At 49.4% G+C, this 24,624-nt stretch overlaps 1 protein-coding gene across 1 annotated transcript; it reads left to right on the top strand.

Annotated features, from left to right (window-relative positions):
* Nucleotides 1-1,573: 1,573 nt before the first annotated feature.
* LOC129328044 (H-2 class II histocompatibility antigen, E-S beta chain-like) lies at nucleotides 1,574-24,387 on the top strand (the record flags this gene model as incomplete). Its single annotated transcript, XM_054976782.1, has 7 exons — nucleotides 1,574-1,904; nucleotides 2,193-2,306; nucleotides 5,529-5,807; nucleotides 19,251-19,532; nucleotides 19,825-19,938; nucleotides 22,012-22,035; nucleotides 23,552-24,387. Coding segments are annotated over 7 exons (1,158 nt in total), but the record flags the coding sequence as incomplete, so codon positions are not given.
* Nucleotides 24,388-24,624: the final 237 nt, after the last annotated feature.

The raw sequence follows: 24,624 nt of genomic DNA, 5'->3' as shown, positions 1-24,624 counted from the left end.
CCTCTTCTCCTCCCCGGTAAAGTCACCCCCCTCTACATTTTATTGTACTTCAGTAGTTCTCAAACTGCCACAGTTCTCCTCCCACCTCCCATTTCTTCTCCAAATATTGTTTCAGCTTCTCCCAATCTGTGTTAAACTGTCCTGAGTCCAGATTTCTCAATTTTCTTGTCATTTTGTCCATTTCTGCCATATACAGCAATTTGTGGATCCAGTCTTCGATGGTTGGCACTTCTTGTATTTTCCATTTTTGCGCATACAAAAGTCTAGCTGCTGCCGTCATGTAAAATATCAACGTCCTATGATGGGCTGGAGTTCCCTCCATTCCCAAGTTTAGTAGCAGGAGTTCTGGGTTCTTATTAATTTGAAATTGTAAAATCTCACTCATTTCTCTTATTATTTCCCCCCAGAACTGCCTAGCTACCTCACACGACCACCACATATGATAGAGGGAGCCCTCATGCTTCCTACATTTCCAGCATTTATTAGAAGTATTCAAATTCCCTAGCGCAATCTTCTTTGGTGTCATGTACCAACGGTAAATCATTTTGTAAATATTCTCTTTAATACTAGTGCATGTCGTTGTCTTCATTGTAGTCTTCCACAAGTATTCCCATGCCTCCATTGTTATTTCTTTATTGAAATTTATGGCCCATTTCACCATTTGTCCTTTAACTATTTCATCCTCAGTATACCATTTCAGCAGTGCTTGGTATACCTTAGATATTCTTTTCTTGTCCTCTTTAAGAAGGGTCTGCTCTAGTTCCGAGTTTTCTGTTCGTATACCTCCCTTTACAGAGTCCGAGTTATATAAATCTCTAATCTGTCTATACTGGAACCAATCATAATACGGTGATAGTTCCTCCTGAAGTTTAGGGGGTGCAGCGAGGGGGGCTCTCCAGGCCAGGCTGCAGCCTGCCCCGAGGCCACGCTCACCGCAAGGCAGCCCGGGCGCAGTTAGTCAGCAAGGCTCGGCATATTGCCGCCCTCGGGCCCAGCAGGGAGTGTGCAGGGCTGGAGGCCTGAACCAAAGACTCAGACGTGACACTTTACATGAGGTAGTCAAAGGCCTGCCTGCAAAGAGGGGGTTGTTACCTCTGAGGCACCCCCAGGGCCTTTTTTGGTGGGGGGGGGAGCCCTGAGCAAGGCCCTCTCCTCTCAGCCCGAGGCCCCCAGTCTTTGACGGAAAGAGGCACTGCAGTCCATTGAACAGCAGCAGACTTCCACACGTGCGAGTTCTCTCTCCCCTGCCAAACGGGGGTCCAGAGAGTTCGAACTGGCCCAGCAGGTGAACTCTGGGAGCCTTCCGGCTGAGTGTTATCCAAAAGAGAATACGGGGCAGGCTGGACGTGGGCCTGATCCTGCACATTGGGAAGCCAGATGGGACTGCAGCAGAGGGAGAGAGGTGCGTTTGTGTGTCTGTTTGTACAGGTTTGTGCTGGGACCGGAAGGTGATTCAGTGGAGCATCGGCTGTCCTGGGTGGGGGGTGGGAGAGGCCAGGGGATGGAGTCACTACAAATGTATCCGCTCTGGATGTGATAACGTCTCCCTCTTCTCCACCCGTCTGTGCTTTTCTGGTTCTCCTGCACCTCTGAAATCCCCCCCTTCTTTCCCTCCCCTCCAGTTCAGCCCACGGTGAAGATCTCCCCCACCAAGGCCGAGCCCCTGTCCCACCACACCCTCCTGATCTGCACCGCGGCAGGATATTACCCCTCGGAGATTAAGATCAAGTGGCTGAAGAATGGGCAGGAGCAGACGGAGGGGGTGGGGTACTCGGATGCGCTCCAGAACGGAGACTGGACCTTCCAGAACCAGGTGATGCTGGAGACGGTGCCCGAGCGGGGAGATGTCTACGCCTGCCAGGTGGAGCACAGCAGCCGGGAGGAGCCCATCACTGTGCAGTGGGGTGAGAAACTCAGGGGCTTCCCCCCTTCTCCCCTTTTTCCATTGAGACACAATTGCACAAAGTGGGCGGGAGTTCCAAGGATTTGTGTCAGTTTTGACCTGCTTGAAGTTCAGAGAGACCATCTCACAAGCCCCCTTTTCCAAGACCGAGAAGAATCCCTCTCTGATGTGGGAGACCTTGCCGGCACGTAGCACATGGGTCAGGGTTCATCATTTAAACTCTGTGGGCTCAAAAACCGAGTCTGGCCCCGATCCGTCTTCTCACGTGAGGCTCCTTCTCTTTCCCCAGAGCCAGAGACGTCGGACTCTGCCAAGAGCAAAGTGTGGACGGGGGTCGTGGGGGCCGTGCTGGGGCTGGTCTTTGTGGCCGTGGGACTTTTCCTCTACCTGAAGAGCGGGAAATGTAATAGGGAAGGGGCTGGATGGGGGAGGGACTTGAGGAAACGGAGGCGGGGGCACAGTCTCCCCTCCTGCCCAGGAATCCACCAATAATTGGACCATCCGGACAGGGAGAATTGTGGTCTCCTTGGCTCACAAAACTCTCGCTTCTCCGTGGTGCCTTGGAGGATGGACTGGATAGGGATGAAGAGTATGAGAAGAGTAGGGAACTCTCGCACCCGTTGCTACCACAGCACATCGATCTTTAATTTTTGCTGTTGGAGAAGTAAAAAGTTGAAGATAGGAAAGAAATTTTGTAATAAAGAAAAGAGAACATATTATCTGGACAGAAACTCTCTCATGGAATGACAGGCAGAAGGAAGCACAGCCAGCGTGTTCGGATATTGACTTTATGAAAACACTTGAATAATTTATCATTAAACCCATGATAGCATATTAATCATGGCCAAAATTATTACATTTAAACAAAAATCTTTAAAATATTATACATATCTACCGTAAAGGAGGGTTTTTTTCAGTGCTCCAAGTCAGACTTTTTCATGCTAAATATTTGGAATGAGTGAAATGCTTTGTAAGGCCAGGTTTTTCTCCCCTGAAAAGAGCAAACATTTCATAGGATTTTCTTTTCGGTGTCTCCCCAGTTTTTTTCATTCAAAAACTGGAGGAGGGCTTCAGAAAAAATGAGGGACCCCCATTTTTCCCCCTCTGGGCCCCCACATCTCTAGGAGGAAGGGGGCCAGGGAAGGAGAGTCAGAGTGTGGAAGGGCTTGGGGTGGGGGGACTACAGAGCCGGTGAGACCAAGGGGTTTGATACTTCCCTCCACCCTGCCCCCAAATATGCTGCCGGTGGATGAGGACGGAGAGAAGTCCAACAGGTCAAGCATCTCTGTGACTCTTGATGCTTGCGTATGGTTGTGCTGTTACAGGCAGAGGAGTATCCGCAGAGAGAAGCAGTGTGTGTGTGGGTAGGGGGGGTGGCAAGTTGATCTCCAGGGGGCTGGGGGGGGGTGCAGAGCGGCCAGGGATGTCCCCCCCCCCACCACTGCTCTTCTGTATCCGTCCCTCCCCACCCACCTTTTCTGAGCTCCTTCTACTTGTAGGGGCTTCCTTGAGATTTCCGGAAGGGGGCTTATGATTGGAAGACCCCCCCCATCTCATGCTCTGAATGGAGGCCATGAAAGCGTGCAGAGGGGCCGGACCCCTTCCTCCTCCAGCGTCCTGCGCTCTCTGCTGCTTCTCTGCTGCTTCTCGATCCAGAGGAGTATTTAGCCGTGTTAGTCTGTAGTTGCAAAATAGTAAAGAGTCCACTAGCACCTTTAAGACTAACCAACTTTATTGTAGCATAAGCTTTCGAGAACCACAGTGGCACTCATTCTGCCCTCGGGGGGACTTGCAGAGGGAGGCAGTTGGCCCAGAGTACCAAAACCCCAAGCCCCAGCGTGGGGTAAAAGCTGGAAGGCTGGGCCAGGTTCTGGGAGACCCAGGTTCGAATCCCCACTCCCTGCCCTGCTATGATGCTAGCTGAAGGAGCCACTCTCTCTGAGCTTGGTCTATATCACAGGGTTGTTGCTAGGAGCATAAAATGAGGAAAGGCTGTCTTGGCTGCTGCTCTGAGCTCCTTGGAGGAAAAGGCTATTTCTTTATTGCTTCAGAGAGAGGCCCCTCTCGGGCGGGGACTCTTGACCCATTCCAGAAATGAGAACTGTGAGGTCAGGACAGCAGGGAACAGCTACCCACAGGCACTAAATTAGGGCCACAGAATGAGAGAACAAGCCACCGAAAGCATGAATAATGTGAGGGAGCTGCACATCAGCTGCAATAAACAGTGTAATAAACAATGAACAAGGATATATACAAAGAACAAGAGCCCCGTGGCACAGAGTGGTAAACGGCAGTACTGCAGCCCAAGCTCTGCTCAAGACCTGAGTTTGATCTCGGTGGAAGCTGGGTTCAGGTAGCCGGCTCAAGGTTGACTCAGAGCCAAGCTACAAGTGACGCCTGACACAGGTTGGACACTTGTCAGCTTCCCTCAAGTTTTGATGGGAAATGTAGGCGCCCTGGTCTTGCAGCTGTAATGGAGAGCCAAGCTGTAAAACCAGGACGCCTACATTTCCCATCAAAACTTGAGGGAAGCTTACAAGTGTTCAACCTGTGTAAGGCGTCACTTGTAGCTTGGCTCTCAGCCTTCCATCCTTCCGAGGTTGGTAAAACGAGTCCCCAGTTTCCTGGGGGTAAAGTGTAGATGGCTGGGGAAGGCCATGGCAAACCACCCAGTAAAAAGTCTGCCAAGAAAACGATGTGATGCGACTTTGAAATGCTGGACTAGGACCTGGGAAACTCTGAGTTCAAATCCCCCCTTTGTTGTGGAGGTTTGCTGGGTGACCTCAGGCCCGTCCCTCACACTCCCAGCTGAGCCCACCTCCCAGGGGTGTTGTGAGAATAAAATGAGGGAGAGGAGAAAGATGAATAGAGAAGCACATAAATATAGATAGTAAGGTGGGTGGGGGCCCTCCCTTGCCCCCTCGGGCAGGCTGTTCCACAAGGAGGAAGCCCCAGCAGAGAATGCCTGGAGTTTGGGTCCCCTGGGAAGAGAGGGAGCCCTCCCGCTCATTTTTGCACGAAGTTCCAGCAGAGGGGGGAAGAGAAAGCAGGAGGGTGGGGCAGAGGGGAGGCTGCCCATTTGGGAGTGGGGAAGCAGGGGCGGCTTCAAGGGGAGATGGGAGAGGACGCAGGTTCTGGCCTGGCTCCCCTGCAAGGCAAGGCAGGGCGAGTCATACCAAGCCAGAGGCAGCTGGAACAGCGAGGGGCGGGGAAGCTCCGGTCTGGGTTGAAGCCAGGACTGCTCGGGCGTTTCAGGGGAGGCGCTGGGCGGGGGGGGGGGGGGTGTCATTGCAATTTCCAGCATGCGGAGGCCCCTCCTCGCAAGGACTCCCGTGCTTGGATCAGACCGGGTGGGGGGCGGCTGCACCCCCCCCCCTTTGCGCTTTGTATGCGAGCGCGGACGGTACGGGCGGCGGGGGGGGGCTTCTTGCTTCCTCGCCCCTCGCTGCGCCCCCCCCCCCGGGAGTTGCAGTCCGGGCGGGGCGCGGGGCAAGGGCGGCGGCGGCTCCTCTCCCGCCCGGCCCGGGGCGCCCCTTCGGCTCCCCCCCCCCGGCCCGCTTCCTTGGGGGGGGGGTCCCGGGGCTGACCGGCCTTGGCGCGCCTCCTCCCGCCTCTCCCCCGGCAGCCGCCCGTTTCCTGCACCAGGGCAAACTCGAGTGCCGCTTCGCCAACGGGACTCGCGGCCAGGTGCGCTACCTGCAGAGGTACATCTACGACCGGCAGGAGTTCGCGCGCTTCGACAGCCGCCGCGGGACCTACGAGGCCGTCACGGAGCTGGGCCGGCCCGATGCCGCCTACTTGAACAGCCAGAAGGAGGTCCTGGACTACCTGCGGGGCGAGGTGGATCGCCTCTGCCGCCACAACTACGCGGTGCTGGAGCCCGGGCCGGCCATCGGCAGGAAGGGTGAGGGGGGGGGGCGAGAGGGGAAAGGGAGGGGGCGGGGGAGGCGAGGGGCTCTCTTCTTCCTCTTCCTCCTCTTCCTCTTGAGAGGTCCCTGGCCGGGGAAGCCCTTGGGGGCAGGGGGCAGAGAAGGAGGGCCAGACCCCCCTGGGGAGGGGAAGGCCACGCAGGGAAGTGCCCTCGGGGGCAGGGGGGGAAGACCCTCCTCAGGCAGCCCCCAGTCCCCTCCCTTGGAGAAACACCACACCACAGGTGAAGGGGGCTGCACCCATGGCACCCTCCGGCCTCCCTAGGCCACAAAGGGGCAGAGGAACAGGGACGGGGTCCGAGAAAAGGGGGGAGCCAGATCTGCAGAGGGGGAAGGAGAGGTCTGTAGAGGATCCCCCCCCCCCAGCTAAACCCACCTTCCAGTGGCAGGTCACTCCGCAGCGCCCACCCAGGACAGAAGCAGCAGTGATACATTTTCACAGACGTTGAATTGGGTGGAGGCAGAAACTTTGGGGGAGAAATTCAAATATAGGCAATAGATAGATAAATAGAAGGCCTCATTTACAACTTACTCAGCTTACACGTTTGTACCATTCATCACATTTCCAGAACTTAAAAGTGTGTGTATATATCTTCCTTTTCTACAAGAAGAATTCCAAGCATACTTGAGAAAGAGTTGCAAACTTCTTACACCATCTTAGCACATAGATTTTTAATTTTTTCCATTTCAGACACAGGGAATAATAAAACTTGAAAGCAGGTAGTAAACTCTACTAAACAAACTCTGCAGTCAACAAAACAGTGTGTATTATTCACACACAGACTCTCTCACACAGCCCCCGTGGGTCAGGCTGCCAGCATGTTTGGATATCAACTGTATCAAAAGACTGCCCTCTTCAGTTTATTGGCATTAAACATATTATAGCATATTAATCAGAGAAAAAAATCTTTAGAATATTCTATATTTCTATAATATTAGAGGTCTCCCCCCCCCCCCCCCAATTCTTTCTGCTGGAAAAATTGAACCTCAGACTTTTCCATGCCGCACAGGCATAGTGCAAAAAGGCATTCTACTCATTCTAAAAGAGATCATATCTCACGGGAGTTTCTTTTCTGTGTTCCCCTAAAGTTTCCACCAGAAAAATAATTAGAAGCCCACAGAAAAACCAGCCCCCACCCCCTGAACTTCCCTGTTTTTCCCTAAAATAAGTGCCCAAAGAAGCTAATAGGATCAATTACTTGTTTTATTTCATCTCAGTATTCAGATTTCTGCTTGGTTCCGAATCTCTGTTTTCTTTCCCCCATTGTGTTGTTCATTAAATGGTCCCAGCCTTGGATCACATTGACCCACACTGTGTAACCCACCTTGAGTCTCAGGGAGAAAGGCAGACTGTAAATAACATAAAAGGAAAAATAAAATAGGTGAGGCCAATGAAATGTATCCAGACAAGACTGAGGTGCTGTCGGTCCACAGCAAAGCTGCCCGAGGACTGAGGACGCAGCCGGTCCCAGAGGGGGTTGCACCCCCCCCTCCCAAAGGAGCAGCTTAGCAGCATGACTGGAGCCTGAACTTATATTTGGAGATGCAAATCTCTTCCGTGGCGCAGAGCATCTTTTGTGCACTTCAGTTGGTGTTCAGAGTTATGGCCCTTCATCAACAAGTGTGACCGGCCACAAGGAGCCAAGCTGGAGTTACATCCAGGCTAGAGTGCTGCCATGCTCTCGCTGTGGGGCTGCCTTTGACATCTGCCTGGGAACTTTTGCTATTAAAAGGAAAAAGTTAGCAGAGTTTGATTTTAGCGCGTTGGAAATAAGTAGACCTACTTCTGTAAAATACTTTACTACGTAACAGTAAAAAAGGGTACATTTGGTAAGAGAACAAAGAATAGCTAACTAGCTACATCTCTTTTTTTTTTTTTTGAAAATTTTTTATTGGGTTAGGATCAATTATTTTCACATTACAATCAATTCTCCCATTTTCCAGTTTCTAACCCCCTCCCTTTCCCCCCCTTTTTGTTGACTTCCAACAGTTTTCCAACCCTTTGTCCCTTTTCCCTTACTCCTTTTAAATTCCTCTATCTAACAAATGTATATTCTCCCTTTATTCTAAGCAATACTTCTTTAACTATTTTTAATACTCTGTACCCTAACTATGAGTCCTTATTTCCATATTGGATAGACAATTTATCCCATTTTTCATAATTCCAATTTCAAATATTTCTATAGATCATAAACCATATAAACCATACATTCATATAAATCAAGCAATTTGACTTATACTCTGTGTTACTCATTCTATCTTCTTCTTTCTGTTTTAGTTATATTTGATTACATTAGTATTTCTATTCCCCTTCAATAGTAAATCTATATAACTGTCATCATATGATGTCAATCAATTTGACTCATATATATCTTCAGATAAACATATTCAGTTTGGTACATTATACAAATCTTACCAGAAAGAAAATATTATTAGTTAGTCAGTCCTTATAGTTAACCCTTATGGTTAGTTATTTTCTATCAATATTCTATTTGTTATTCTATATATATCAATCTAATAACATAACTGCTTAGAGATTCATGTTTACCTCTTCTCCCCCCCGGTAAAGTCACCCCCCTCTGCATTTTATTGTACTTCAATAGTTCTCAAACTGCCACAGTTCTCCTCCCACCTCCCATTTCTTCACCAGATATTGTTTCAGCTTCTCCCAGTCTGTGTTAAACTGTCCTGGGTCAAGGTTTCTCAGTTTTCTTGTCATTTTGTCCATTTCTGCCATATACAGCAATTTGTAGATCCAGTCTTCAATAGTTGGCACTTCTTGTACTTTCCATTTTTGCGCATACAAAAGTCTAGCTGCTGCTGTCATATAAAATAACAATGTCCTGTGATGAGCTGGAATGCCCTCCATTCCCAAGTTTAGTAGCAGGAGTTCTGGGTTCTTATTAATTTGAAATTGTAAAATCTCACTTATTACTCTTATTATTTCCCCCCAGTACTGCCTAGCTACCTCACACGTCCACCACATATGATAGAGGGAACCCTCATGTTTTTTACATTTCCAGCATTTGTTAGAAGCATTCAAATTCCCTAGCGCAATCTTCTTTGGTGTCATGTACCAACGGTAAATCATTTTGTAAATGTTCTCTTTGATACTAGTGCACGTCGTAATCTTCATTGTGGTCTTCCACAAGTATTCCCATGCCTCCATTGTTATTTCTTTGTTAAAATTTATGGCCCTCTTCACCATTTGTACTTTAACTGTTTCATCTTCAGTATACCATTTCAACAATACTTGGTATACCTTAGATATTCCCTTCTTGTCATCTTTTAAAAGCGTCTGCTCTAGTTCCGAATTCTCTGTTCGTATACCTCCCTTTACAGAGTCCGAGTTATAGAGATCTTTGATCTGTCTATACTGAAACCAGTCGTAATTAGGTGATAGCTCTTCCTGAGTCTTTATTTTAAGTTTAGCTGATTCTATTCGGGTTATCTCCTTGTAAGTTAAACATTGTTGCTCAGTATCGACAGCTCTCGGATCTATCACCTCATATGGAACCACCCACAAGGGGATTCCTTCTTGTAGATAGGCTCTGTACTTCTTCCAAGTTGCATATAGACTTCTCCGTATATAATGGTGCAGGAACATCGAGTTCGCTTTTACTTTGTCATGCCATAGGTATGCGTGCCATCCAAATATCTTTTTATATCCCTCTAGGGCCAATAGTTTCTTATTTTTCAGCATCATCCAGTCTTTCAGCCACACTAGGCAGATTGCATCATGATAAAGTCTTAGGTTGGGCAGTTGCATTCCGCCTCTTTCTTTTGCATCTTGTAGGACTTTCATTTTCACTCGAGGCTTCTTGCCTGCCCAAACAAAGTCTGATATTTTCCTCTGCCATTTTTCAAACTGCTTGGTGTCCCTGATGATTGGTATTGTCTGTAGCAAAAACATTACTCTTGGTAACACATTCATCTTAACTGCTGCAATCCTTCCCAACCATGACAAATTCAATCTATTCCATTTAATCAGATCTCGCTCTATCTGAGTCCATAATTTTTCATAGTTATTTTTAAATAAGTCTATGTTCTTTGCAGTCAGTTCAATTCCCAAGTATTTCACCTTACTTGTTACTTCACAATCCGTTATTTCCATTAGCAATTGTTGTTTTTGCTTAGTCATGTTTTTGCATAATATCTTTGACTTCTTTTTGTTAATAAAAAAACCTGCCAAATCTCCAAACTCCTTGATCTTATCTATCACTTTTGGCATGTTCTCCATTGGGTCCTCTACAATTAACATTATATCGTCCGCAAATGCTCTGACCTTATAAGAATAGTCCTTTATTTTTATTCCACTAATTTCTTCATCTTGTCGTATTTGTATCATCAGGATCTCCAATACCAAAATGAACAACAGCGGAGACAACGGGCAACCTTGTCTTGTTCCTTTGCTTATTATCAATTTCTTAGTAACCTCATCATTCACCACAATTGCTGCATTCTGGTCTCTGTAAATTTCCTTAATTGCTCTAATGAATCTTTCTCCCATTTGTAGCTTTTCCATGGTGGCAAACATAAAGTCCCAGTTTAAATTGTCAAACGCTTTTTCAGCATCAACAAAGAAGAAACCAACCTCTTTATCACAACGCTTATCATAATATTCAATAGCATTGATCACTGTCCTTAAATTGTCTCTAATTTGTCTGTCTGGCAAAAAGCCTGCTTGTTCCTCCTCAATAACTTCCGAAAGCCACCCCTTCAGTCTCTCCGCCAGTATCTTCGCAAAAATTTTGTAGTCATTGTTAAGTAACGATATAGGTCTGTAGTTTTTCACATTAGTCAAGTCTTGGCCCTCTTTGGGGATCAATGATATATTCGCTTCATTCCAGGTATCTGGAATCCGTTGATCCTTTAAAACTCCATTGATCACCTCTTTTAGGAATGGTGCCAGTTCGTTGGCCATTACCTTATAAAATTTAGCTGTAAGTCCGTCTGGCCCTGGCGCCTTTCCCAGATTTGCAGATTGTATTGCCTTGCTTAATTCCTCATCCGTTACTTCATTGTTCAGTCTATTTCTCCAAGCTTCCGAAATTACTGGGAGTTTCACTTTCTCCAAATATGTCGCTATTGATTCTTTGTTTACCTCTTTCTTGTTATACAACTTAGCGTAAAATTTATAAAAGGCTCTACTAATGGTATTCTGTTCCAAATACGTTTTGTCATCTTCACAAATTTTATTTATTGTTTTCTTTTCCCTTCTCTTCTTCAGTTGCCATGCCAGGTACTTCCCAGGTTTATTTGCACCCTCAAACACTTTCTGATTCAGCCTTTTGAGATTCCACTCCAGTTCTTTATTACTCATTGCTGTCAGCTGTTCTTGAAGTATTTTGATATCCTGATATAGTTTCTTTTTCCCTGGTCTCTTTTTTAACTGTATTTCTTTGGCTTTTATTTTCTCCTCGATCTCTTGTCTCTTCTCTTCTTTCTTTTTCCTGGCTCTACCATTTAAGTCCATTAGTATGCCCCTTATTACCGCCTTGTAAGTATCCCAAACTTTATTAGTTGGTACTTCTTTGTTCAAGTTGTATTGTATGAAGAACTTTGTCTCTCTTCTCAGCATCTCCATATTCTCTCCTTCCTGTAACAAGTCCTCATTTATTCTCCATGCTTTCCTTTTTCTCCTTCTCCCTAATTTCCACATGATTGGATTGTGATCTGAGCCTACCATCGGCATTATTTCTACCTCCTTAGTCCATAACGCTAAGTCCTTTGAGGCCCAGATCATATCAATTCTCGATAGTGTAGAATGCCTTGCAGAATAAAAAGTAAATTGTCTGCTTTTTGGATTTTCTCTTCTCCATACATCTTCTAAAGTCTCCTGTTGTATCAGCTCAAAAAAGAGCTTTGGTAATAGTCCTCTTTTCTTTTGTGCCGTTGATGTCTTTTTATCTAATTCCAAGTTTGTCACTCCATTGAAGTCTCCAGCAAGAATTATCTGGTCGTATGAAAGGTCATCTAATTGCTTCCTCAAATCCTCAAAGAAGCTTTCTTTTGCCCCATTAGGTGCATAAAGTCCGACTACCAATACTCTCTTTAAATTCCACGTACATTCCACTACTATAAATCTAGCTTCCACATCCTTCATTACAAATTTTGGCTGTAGCTCCTCTTTTATATACAACACCACTCCTCTTTTTTTCTTATTAGAGGCCGCTGCAAATTCATTGCCCAATTTTTCCAATTTTAGATATTTTACATCCTGCTTTCGAATATGGGTCTCTTGTAAACACACAATATCACATTTTTGTTTTAATAGCCAGTGGAAAATACTTTTTCTCTTGTTCGGTGAATTTAGTCCATTTACATTCCAAGATAGGACTTTACACTCCATATTCATGGTCTTATTGCTGGTAAGTCCTTTTCATAGTCCCTTAAAAATCTCTCCATCTCCCGCTCAGATCTAATCCGCTTTTTGGCCCCTCCAAATTCGAAGGACACACCTTCTGGTAGTTCCCATCTGTACCTGATTTTCATGTCCTTCAAAATCTGAATTAGCACTTTATATTTTTTCCGATCTAGTAACACTGATCTGGGTAGTTCCTTCATTATAATAATCGTCTTGCCATCAATCTCCAATGGATCTTGAAACTGTTTAGTCACAATCTTCTCTTTCATATTTCGAGTCGTAAACTGCACAATCACGTCTCTTGGTAATTTCCTCTGGGTTGCAATTCTCGAGTTTACACGATATACCACGTCTAGGATAGCCACAACTTCCTCCTCCTCCTTCCCCAGGTATTCAGCTAACACCTCAGTCATCTGTTCTTGCGCTGTCTTTCCTTCCACTTCCGGCAAGCCGCGAAACCTCAGCTGCTTCTCCATGTGCTTACTTTCCGCAACCGCCATTCTTCCCCTCATCAGTCTCATCTCTGTTTGTTGCGTGTCTGCTAAATTCTCCATCGCGCCTTCTACTGCTTTAACTCTCTGCTGCGTTCCTTGTAATTCATTTTGTATTGTTTCCATACCTTTCTTCACTTCTGACAGCTCCGATTTTACTGTCTGTTTAACCTCTTTAATCAGCTCCAATTTCATGTCTTTAAGTTCTTTAATCACTTCTAAAAGTTTTTTATCCAGGTTTTCTATTGCCGATTGCCACTCTTTTTTCGACATCGTGGGGCTTGCTTTAGCTCGCTCCCACGAGTCCGCTCTCTTCCTTAACTCCGTGGCGTAAAATTTAATGTCTTTTTTAGTCAAATATCCCGGTCTTCTTGCAAAAACTAATTTTTAAAGAGTCCAAAATGTCGGGCGTCTTTTCTCTATGGTTCCTCTATGATTTTTGTAATCCAAAATGGCTTGCTTCCTCTTCCGCTGAAGCCGCGACCCTTCCCCTTTCAAAGATGGCGATTCCCTTCTTCCTGCCCTCCGGCAAGGGCCGCTTCTCTCCAGCAACTCTATTGTTATTACGTACTTCCTGTCTCCCGACTTCCCACAGTAGGTCTCGCGATGGTATCTTTTTCTCACAGCTCCATAACCGCAAGTATTCAAAACAATAGTCCAATTTCTTTAATAACTTCTTTAAACTTAGTCTCTTTTCTAATACAACTCTTGCCGAGTCTTCCCCTCCTTGTTATTAGCCTGTTGCAGTTTGAAAATCTACTTTTATTCTTCTTTACTTTTAACAATCTGTCCCGTATCAGAAGATAGTGATCTTTACCTTCTCATTCACTTTTCTTGGGTTGTAGTCGCTGTTTCGATTTTAATTTCTCCTCTCCACTTCTTCCCCAAATCGAGGCTTGGGTATGTAGGTCTTATGCCAACCAGGTTGGCCCCAGAACTGCCGCAGAGATTGTAGCCAACCTGTCGCAGGGTGGGACCTCAAGGATCAGGAGGGGACCCGTTGCGTAGAGCCCCCCCTCGTCCGAGATCAAACACACCCTAGGGTCTTGAGCGTTCTTTGCCTGCTCTCCGCCTGAGAGCAGTCGGCCGCGGGCTATATTTCCCCCGCCGGCCGCTTAAAAACGGCAGTCCGGTCAACTCCGCAAGTGGAGCTGCTTCAGACCTCCATGAATCCCGAACCGGAAGTCGCTAACTAGCTACATCTCGATGGCTGGACTAGAAGCCTAGAGAGAGAAATTTAGAGACTGAGACTGAACTGAGAACACTGAACACGCTGAACAAAGAGCAATAAAACCTCAGTCTATGCTGCTAGCTAATTGCCCCCCCCCCAATAAAGTGGCTCATCCAATAGACATTCTTGGATTCTCTCATTAGGAGGACTAAAGATGCCCCTTTCTAGGGTGGGGACTTTTACTGGAGGCCCAAGTGGTCCTATGCTAACTAGCTATCCGACTTAACAAGCAGAATAACAATTTAACTCTTTCATGACTGAACGTTGGACACTTGCAAAAATCCCAACACACCCCTCCTCAAGTGTCAGAAGCCGAAGTCAGGAAGGCCGATCTTCTTGCGTAGCTGTTCCAGCTTCTCCCTCTCAGGGGGTTTGATGAGGGTACCTGCAAAACAGAGAAACTGGTTTCATCTGTCTGTGCCAAAGTCCTTGAGTAGACGGAGGATCAATTCCCGCTCTTTGTAGGCTTGTGCTTCAGTGGTGGACTTGGTGACTAGAGATTGCCTTTGGCTTGGACAGCTCTTCAGGTTGTTTTCAAGTTGCTTTCCCTCAGTGAGGTTGAGATGAGCTTGTTCCATTGATGTGTTTATTCCTGTGACGTTTTGCCTTCCCAGAGATTGTACAAGGTTCAAGATTTCATCTTTCTGGCTTAGGAGAACACTTCCATCTTTTATTCTATCAATTTGTAATCCAAGATAATTACTCGGTTTTCCAAGAGAGATTAAGTCCATGACCCTACTCAGATATTTAGAAATTTCCTTTGCATCCTTTCTGTTTGCACAACACAAAATCAAATTCTCATCTGAGATCAGCAGGTATTGATACTGTTCGTCCTTTAGTTTTGTAGATAGGCGTGCCTCTGCCTCTCCTGGTTTAAAATGTAGCTTTCTTAAGAGCGCAGTCAGTTTCTCTTTGGAAAACCCTGTTTTGGTTTTTAAACACTCAACTTGCATTTCCTTGAGGGCTGCTACACTGAGCGAAGCTCTGATTGCAATATGTTCAGTGATGGGTGCGGCAGTTTTAACAGCATTAGTTTTAGGCTGCATGCTTGCACACCGCTGGAAGTTTGGTAGCTGTGTTGCTTGGGACGGCCTCACACTAGTCTCCTTTGGCTCCGCCCTTCCTGCCCTTTCTCAGCCCTGGATTTCTGCCTTCGCCTTCGGCAGGGGAAATGCTTCCTGTTCTCCCCACGGGTTGGCATCCCAGTCGGCAGGTAGGCGTCTTGCCAAACCAGTGAAAGAGATTTCCTCAGCTCTCTGGCTGAGAGGCGCTGCGGAGTCACCCCTCCCATTAGCATTTTTACGGGCAGTCACACGTCCAGTCCACACTGCCCCATCAACACAGAGTTAGCGTTGCTTAAGGAGAAGCTCTCGCCAATTCTCAGAGCCTTCAGTGCCACACCAGCCTCAGTACTGTAAATGCTGCAATCACTTTCACTCCTTGAGATGTTTTGCATCGAGCACCCTCCCCCCAGAGAGGAGGTTTTGTTTTGCTGGGGGAGAAGAAACACAGTCCTTTAGAGGCAACCCTATAGAATCATCTCCCCTTTGAACCAACAGCTTTCATTTGAAGATCTCCAATCCCTTTGATCTGGAGACGATCACCATTTGCTTGGAAAAGATCCTTTCTGCTTCCTTTATTCAAACTTAGGAAACAGTCTGAATTAGGGGTCACATGGTCGGTTGAGCCAGAATGTAAAACCCAGGGACTTCTCATGTTAAAATCATTATTTGATGCTAGCAACAAAGTCCATTGTGGGAAAAAATATAACGGGCTCTAGAAAGGGGAGGGCAGGCAGGCAGGCATTCCCTTCTCTTCCGTCAGTCATCCTGGCTGGTGAAGGAGAGGGGGTGGGCATTGCCACCTGCTCCACACCTGATCTCAGCCACATGAAGGGGTGGTGGGTTTTGCTACATGCTCTGCATCTGATACAGGCCAGGTAAAAGGGGTTGGGCATTGCTACTTGCTCCGGGCCTGATCCCAGCCAGGCAAAGGGGAAACGGGCATTGCCTCCTTCTCCATGCCTGATTACAGCTGGGTGTGTGGGGGGGTGGGCATTGCCACCTGCTTCCCATTGTGTGAAGGGAGGAGCAGGCATTGCCTCCTGCTCCGTGTCTGATACCAAAAGGCAAAAGCATGCAGCAGGCATTGCCACTTGCTCTGCTCCTGATCCCAGCTGGGTGAGGGGTGGGTGGGCATTGCCACCCGCTCCCATCCCAATCCCAGTCTGGGCTTCCCCCCACGGCACATTTTCTGGAGGGACCTGGTGCCTGGCCTGGGCTTCCTTCCGCAGCAGCGCCCTCTGGTGGTGCACCAGGGTAGGAAGTGGGTCACCTTGAATACACTTTTGCAATTATATAGTAAGACAGTCTGCCTTTCTCACTGAGATCCAAGGACACACTGTGAGTGAAAATACAATATAATTGACAGCCAGGACATTCACTGAGCGAAGTATACAATAATCAAGAACGGTTACGACATTCCGTGAAAGAGATCCAGTATGGCTTCCTCAGGCCTATTGTGATGGGACCTTATCGGACTCTCTTGTTTGTGAGAACCGCAGGTGTCGTCTCCACCTCTGGGCCTTTCCATTTTCTCAGCACCTACCAGCCTATATTGAGATGACAAAGTCCCCATTTGCAAGCTGTGATTGCAGACACTTCTGGGGATCCCTCATATGTACAGGGCATAGTTTTTTGTAATTTCAGGTGAAATTGTTTTTCTAGTGTTGCAGTCACTTGGAATCTCTTTGTGAAAGACCTCCGTATCTCAGATCATCGGCAGAAAAAAGGCTGACGTGCCCTGTCCTGTGCAGGCTCACTTTCAGAAATGAGGCGCTAGTGGCACTGGGCCCTTCCACAGTTTGTGTGTCCTTCTTTGACCATCTCAAATCTCCGCAGGCCCTCTGGCAATTCTGATCGCCCCAGATGCCACGCTTTCCTGCCCCAGTTGACACAAGTCCCTGGCTATTGTGGCAAGCACATGCCTGCGGAACCATTTCGACTGCACATAAGAGGCAAGCAGACCGGGCCTCTTCACTATTTCCGCTGAATTCAGCACTTCATAGTATTTTAGGATTTCTTTCAGCCCCCAGAGCCCTTATCAACATACAAAAGGGTAAAATGAAACATATCCATGACAAACATTTCTGTGACCAGTAGATGGCGCCGCAGGATTACTTTTCAAACAGTGGAGGCCTAAAATCTTTCAAAAACTCTTTATCAGGTCTGCTCAATCCCATTAATGATTTCACAGTTAGAGACTCTTTCCTAGTCTTGGATGTCACATTTTTGTTTTAAAAAAACCACCTGTAACTTTGACTTCAGCACTGCTCTCCGTTCTAGTCTTTTGACTGGTGAAGGGCTGCCAGCCAGAGCCCCCCAGACGCCCCCGCTGGTTTCCAGGCAGTCTTAACAGGGACTGTCCTCATGCAACGTGACTCCAGGCTGAGGCCTGGGAAACTTGGACTGGGGGGGGGGCCGGAAAAGGTGCTCTCTGCAAAGAGAAGAGGCCAGAACCGAGGGCAGTCCAGGGGAGGCTCTTCTGCTCTGGCCAGGCCTCACCTGGGCCCCCGTGCCCTCTTCTGGGCTCTGCATTTGAAGAGGGACAACAACAGAGGCTGAGCCCCCACCTGTCCGAGATGCTGTATTCCTTCATTGGGGGGGGGTCCAACTAGATGACCTCCAAGACATCTTAACATATTCCCCCCCCCACTTCAGTGCCTTGCAAACGGACCCAGCTTCTCCTTTGGATGGTGTTCTGTGAGGGCCTCTTGCCCAGGAAGGGGCAAGAGGCTCCTGAGAGACGAACACGTTTCTTGTTCCAGCGGCAGCTGTCATGGACTGGAGCCCAACACGTCTCAGATGCTGGGGGTGGGGGTGGGGGGGTGGGGCTCCGCTTTGCTTTTCTCCATCTTCGAAAAGGTCCTTTTGAGTCCCCTCCCCCTCCTTGCACAAGTCAGGGGTCCTTTGGGAAGAGCCTGCAGGTATCTCAGGGGAGGGGTCGCGACCCCGAGACTCTCATCCCCCGTACCTGAGGGCTCCCCTGGTGGTGTGTTTGTGATGCTCCTCGGCCTCCTGGGTTCCTTTGAGTGGGTGTACCTCTTGGCAAGCAATACTGGACTCAGGCAGGTAAAAATATTATTGGAGTTTATTAAAGAAAGAGCCCAGGAGCGTATGCAAGGCAGGAGCCGCTCTCAAAGGCATTCGGGCAAGGCATGAAAACAAATGACAGCTTGCAGGTCTAAAGGATGTTCCGACTAGCAAAAATGCTCTTGGCTGCCTGGCCAGAAACATTCTCTGCGTTGCTTCCAAAGCTGGAGGGTCTGACCAAAGCTGTAGCAGAGAGTCCCTCCGTGGGAGCTTCCTCCGGGCATCCGGGCAGGGGGGCATGGGGCTGAGGAGCTCTCGCTCCCCCCCCCACTGCAGGCCGCCAGCGATGGCTGAAGGCAGAACGGCTTGGTGGCTGGACGCGAAAGAGATCACTTGCCTAGAGGCAAAAGAGAGGCTTCCTGGGAGCCAGGCCGGGGGGGGGGCATCTGCCCACTCCTTGGAACCCCTCAGGGCCCAGTCCCTTAACTGGGTGTGGAAGTTTAGGGGGTGCAGCGAGGGGGGCTCTCAAGGCCAGGCTGCAGCCTGCCCCGAGGCCACGCTCACCGCAAGGCAGCCCAGGCGTTGCATATTGCAGCACTCGGGCCCAGCAGGGAGTGTGCAGGGCTGGAGGCCTGAACCAAAGACTCAGACGTGACACTTTTCATGAGGTAGTCAAAGGCCTGCCTGCAAAGAGGGGGTTGTTACCTCTGAGGCGCCCCCAGGGCCTTTTTTGGTGGGGGGGGGGAGCCCTGAGCAAGGCCCTCTTCTCTCAGCCCGAGGCCCCCAGTCTTTGACGGAAAGAGGCACTGCAGTCCATTGAACAGCAGCAGACTTCCACACGTGCGGGTTCTCTCTCCCCTGCCAAACGGGGGTCCAGAGAGTTCGAACGGGCCCAGCAGGTGAACTCCGGTAGCCTTCCGGCTGAGTGTCATCCAAAAGAGAATACGGGACAGGCTGGACGTGGGCCCGATCCTGCACATGGGGAAGCAAGAAGGAACTGCAGCAGAGGGAGGGAGGGGCGTTCGTGTGTCTGTTTGTACAGGTTTGTGCCGGGACCGGAAGGTGATTCAGTGGAGCATCGGCTGTCCTGGGTGGGGGGTGGGAGAGGCCAGGGGATGGAGTCACACTACAAATGTATCCGCTCTGGATGTGATAACGTCTCCCTCTTCTCCACCCGTCTGTGCTTTTCTGGTTCTCCTGCACCTCTGAAATCCCCCCCTTCTTTCCCTCCCCTCCAGTTCAGCCCACGGTGAAGATCTCCCCCACCAAGGCTGAGCCCCTGTCCCACCACAGCCTCCTGATCTGCACTGCGGCAGGATATTACCCCTCGGAGATTAAGATCAAGTGGCTGAAGAACGGGCAGGAGCAGACGGAGGGGGTGGGGTACTCGGAGGAGCTCCAGAACGGAGACTGGACCTTCCAGAACCAGGTGATGCTGGAGACAGTGCCTGAGAGGGGAGACATCTACGCCTGCCAGGTGGAGCACAGCAGCCGGGAGGAGCCGATCACCGTGCAGTGGGGTGAGAAACTCAAGGTCTTCCCCCCTTCTCCCCTTTTTCCATTGAGACACAATTGCACAAAGTGGGTGGGAGTTCCAAGGACCTGTGTCAGCTTTGACCTGCTCAAGGTGCAGGGAGGCCATCTCACAAGCCCCCTTTTTCCAAGACTGAGAAGAATCCCTCTCTGGTGTGGGAGGGAGACCTTGCCGGTATGTAGCACATGGGTCAAGGTCATCATTTAAAATCTGTAGCCTCAAAGACCAAGTCTGGCCCCGATCCGTCTTCTCACGCGAGGCTCCTTCTCTTTCCCCAGAGCCACAGACGTCAGACTCTGCCAAGAGCAAAGTGTGGACGGGGGTCGTGGGCGCCGTGCTGGGGCTGGTCTTTGTGGCCGTGGGACTCGCCCTCTACCTGAAGAGCGGGAAAGGTAATAGGGAAGGGGCTGGATGGGGGAGGGACTTGAGGAAACGGAGGCGGGGGCACAGTCTCCCCTTGTGCTCAGGAATCTGCCCAGAATTGGGCCATCCGGAGAGGGAGAAATGTGGTCTCCTTGGCTCACACAGCTCTCGCTTCTCCGTGGTGCCTCTTCTCAGAGCCAGTTTGGGGAGCTGCCATTTGTAGCCAAGAAGACGGCCCCAAATGGTCTAGGAGTACCCTAAATATTTCAAATTTTTCAGCAGCTTGGGCCGCAGGCAAAACCACACAAGAGGGCAAGGAAGATGATCAAGGGGTTGGCGGAAAAGCTGAAGAGTCTGAGACGTTCATTTTAGAAAAGAGGAGAGAAAGGGGGGGACGTGGCAGATTCATGGGGCAGAGCGGGTGAATGGAGAGGGGGAATAGATTCAGGATGGACAAAAGGAAATATTTTATTTATGTCATTTATAGTCTGCCTTTCTCAGCCCCTGAGCTTGAGGAAAAGGAGCCCAAGGAAGAGGTTGACTGAGGATGCATTTGGCATTTGGTGGCACAAGGAGGGCAGGGCGTCTGGGCAGGAAGGCGGGTGGCAGCAGGAGGGCCTAGAGGGGCCGTTGGCTTGGAAGGGGGGAAGGCTTGGAGTGCCGCAGAGAAGCAGGGGAGGGGAGAGGGCAAGGGAGAGTCGGGCACAGCAGGGCGGGCACTGGGAGGGGAGGGGAAGGCAGAGTCGCTGCCCTCATCCTTCAGGGCTGGAGTACTTCACACATGCGTCCAATCCAAGTGGCCACAGCTTACAGCCATTCAAGGAAGCCCAGAGCCTCTTTTTCCCCCTGGCCCTAAGGGACTCGGGGCTCTCTCTGTGCCCTGATTAGAAAATCGCTGACTGCCTGGGGAAAGAGGGAACAAAAGAGGCAGATTTTAGGTGGGTAGCCATGTTGGTCTACAGCAGAGCAGCAGGATTTGAGTCCAGGGGCAGCTGAGGGCCAAGCTAGATGAAATACACAAGAAATGGCAAGTGAACAGACCCACGTGTATTCCTCCCTGTTCACTTGCGCTCCACCCAATCACGAGTGGAATGCAAGTGGAGCGCAAGTGAAGAGGGAGGAATACACATGGGTCTGTTCACTTGCCATTCCAGTGTCATTCCTCACTTGTAGCTTGGCCCTGAGAGACCACCGAGGGTTTCAGGGGCTAAACTTTCAAGAATCAGGGCTCCCTTCTTCAGACACAAGTCAGTAGAGTCAGAGACAGCAATCATGAAAGAAGCCAGAAAAAAACTGAAGAAAATTTTTGCGTGGGGGGAGGGCATAGGCATATTTAAGGAATTTGTTTTCTTTTCATATTAATAACGATAATGACAAAACACCCCATTTTCGTTACTACTGTAATTAATAAGAAAGAAATACACCCGTCTAGACGAGACAAACCAGAAGTCTGGCTGCTGCCTCTGGTTTGGTGTTCAGGCAGGAGAGACCCTTCCTGGCCCTCTTTTTAAAGAGGGAGGACATGCGAGGGGGGGGAGTAGGGGGAGAATTCCTGGCCAACCTGGCATAGGTGGCTCTCTCTTCCTCAATGGAGTCTCGCAACAACAACCTTGCGAGGTAGGTTACGGTGAGGGAGCGAGACTCGCCCACGTGGCCACAGAGGATGGGACTGGGAACCAGTTTGGCATGGTGCCAGGGTGGGGGAGGGGGTTCTTGGGGTGCTCTGTGGGAATCAGACCTTCTCCCCAGCCCACCCCAAGACTGTGACTGTCTTTCCAAAGGACCCCCTCCTTCCTCACGTTCGTCTGCTCCAGCTCCAGTTCTTAGGCTGTCCCCTGTAGGCTGTTCCCCTGCTCACGTGGCCCACCTGGCACTGACCGGAGACCGCCCCCCCGTTCTTCTCCACTGAGGGCCTTACTCTGTATTATGGGGCTCCCTGAAGAGGGGAGGGAGGCCCCCTGGCTGGAAATTATTAGAAGATGCCGCAAGGCCTGCTTGTTTGCTGGGGGGGGGGGTTGAGGTGTGTTTATGGAAGCCCCCTTGAGCAAAAAAAAAGTGATGTATACATATTTATGTAAATAAATTAAATTTCTTTTTTTCAGCGACTCCCCTCCCACCTGCTACAGGTAAGTCTCTCTTTTTATTTACAGTCCACCTTCCCCCCCTCTCTGAAAGTCGAGGCAGATTCCAGACTCAGCAGCCAAAGCTGTAGGAATGGTGGAAGACGGGGCATATAAGAATGCCAAAACCAGACTACAGAAACTGGAAAACAATGCTAGAAAAACAGAATGAGGCCGAATCCCCCACCTCAGCTTTGTGTGTGTGTTTATCTTGCCATCCTCTAAACATCTGTTCAAAGTAAAGTTAAAAAGGGCCTCACAGCATCCTTAGTAATGAGGGGACTTAAGAGTCCCAAAACACACCCTGAAATTTCAGTCTGCCCCACGTATATTCTCTGTAGCAGACCTGGAGGGGTTACTGGAACTGGTCCCCTCGCATTAAATATGATTTGTGGGGGAATTAGCATGCAAGGAAGGCAGCTATGCGAGAGGCGGTAACAGGGATCTCTCACTGGTGTATACCAGGTCCCTTCCGAAATAGCAAACGAGGCTGGTTCTAAATATTAAACAATAACTTTTATTAAGAACAAAATAGCAAGCACATACACTTACAGTTACTGAGTAAAAACAGTTACATACACACACTCACACAGAGTTCTAGGAGCTTAGCCAGAAGTAGGGAATCGAGGGAGAGGGAGCAAATATATCTACCTATCCTGGAGAAGTCTGCAGAGAAAGAGAGAGCTTCAAACGTCCAGCGTCTTCGGCCAAGAGAGCAAGAGGCTTAGGGTAAACCTCAAGGGAATGGCGCTGGTGGATCCGGAAACGTGTTCGATTTGAATGGGGCCAGGGCTCAACCTTTATAGGTAAAACATGCCCTGAAGTGGAAGAGCCCACCTAGCTGTTAGGACAAAGTCTCCAACGGTTAGTTCCTGGGTCTGACAAAAGGTTTGATGGCTTCGGTCGACGGCTGCCGGGGTGTGTGAAAGCAAATGCAAAACGTGTTCTAGCGCAGCACAAAAGGGATAGTTTGCGGATGAAGTCCACTGGAGCTACGTTAAGCACTTTTAGGGAGGGACTGTTCTTTCCCAGGAATGACTGTATATACTTATAGATTAGCTCCTCAGTCAAGGACACTCATCACGGAAGAAGGGAGAGGAATGTGTTGAGTGGGGATGACTCTGCGAGACCTTTGTTGCACTGGGCACCGGTGGGGCTGGGAAGAGAGCAAGTCCCACCGCCTCTTAATCAGTCCGCATTCCTGAGCGGCATTCCACGCATGCCGTGTTCTCCCGGGCGGGACTCAGCAACTGCTGGAGGTCCTCTGGTGGCCACGCAGCAGCCATTTTAACTCCAGAGGCCTGAACATGTTTAGTATCATAAGCAGCCATATAATACTGCTATTAAAATGGCGGAGGCTGGGCCAACCACTTACAGAAGGTGAGACAGTATTGTTATCCCCATGTTTTGGGGTGTGTGTGTTCCTGTGACTTCGGGGGTCTCGGCAGCTGCTGCCCCCCTCCCTGGGAATTCACTTCTGGCTTCTAATTCTTCCCTCTCTTCTCTCCCTCTCTCCCGACAGCCCTCATCAGTTAACCCTTCCTGCCCTGGATCCAACCTGTGGAAGGGCCTTTCCTGTCGCAAATGCCCCCCCTCCTGTCCTTTCCTTTGGGGAGGGGCGTTGCAGGGGCTGAAGATGGACGGAGGAAGGGCTGCTTGTGGCCGGAGCTGCTCCCCCCTCCCTGCAACTGGCTTCTTCTGTGCTTCTCTTTTATTACTTGTGGGGAGGGGTGGGGAGTCAATCCTGCCATGCCATGATCCTGCCCAGTCCTCTGTATGCTTCATCAGGAGGGTTGCCAACTCTGGCTTGGGAAATGCCTGGAGAATTGGGGGTGGAGGCTGGGGAGGGTGGGGCTGGGGGCACAGCACAGTTTAATGCTATCGAGTCCATCCTCCAAGGCAGCTGTTTCCTCCAGGGCAACAGAGCAGCAGAAGTTCCAGGAGGTATCCAGACCCCACCTGGAGGTTGGCAACCCCACTCATCAGGGGCAGACATGGCATGAGATCCTTCCCCTCCTCTTGGCAGGGCCGAATGGCACCTGTGGGCCCTTCTCCTTGGGCAAGGGGTGTTCTGTGTTCAGCCTCTGTGTGGCTCTCTCAGCAACCTCAATTGTGGCATCATCGAAATTCGCCTTTGAAATACTGATTTCGCGTTTTTTGCCTGGCTGCTACGGAGACCCCTGCCCGCCCCTCTCTGGACTCGCTCAACACTCAAGTCTCAGTTGTGGCATCCATGACCGGAGGATGAGAATTGCTGTTGGAAACAGATCACAATTTTTTAAAAATTTGTCATTTCCAGAATTCCTTCGTGCTCCTTAGCTTGGACTCACTCTGATTGGAGGGACCGTCTAATAAAAGACAAAGAACTGTTTGGTGGAGTTCCTTCTGTGCCTCGGAGCTCAGCGGGCTTTTCTTTGGGGGGGGGCAAGTGGGGGGGGTGAGAGCAGCGGAGGGCCTTTGCCTGCGGGGAGGGAGGAGGAAGCCCATTCCCTGGCTCTGGAGCCTGCCTGGCATAGAGGAGCAGTTCCTTGGGAGGGGGCACTGCAAATCTCCCAGGAGGGCTCCTCGTGCCAGGCCTGTTGGCGTCCTGCTCCC

The sequence above is a fragment of the Eublepharis macularius genome, chromosome 4 (genome assembly GCF_028583425.1).
Source record: "Eublepharis macularius isolate TG4126 chromosome 4, MPM_Emac_v1.0, whole genome shotgun sequence".
NCBI lineage: Eukaryota > Metazoa > Chordata > Lepidosauria > Squamata > Eublepharidae > Eublepharis > Eublepharis macularius.
The sequence above is the reverse complement of the archived record's forward strand: the minus strand, read 5'-3'. Positions and strand labels throughout refer to the sequence as shown.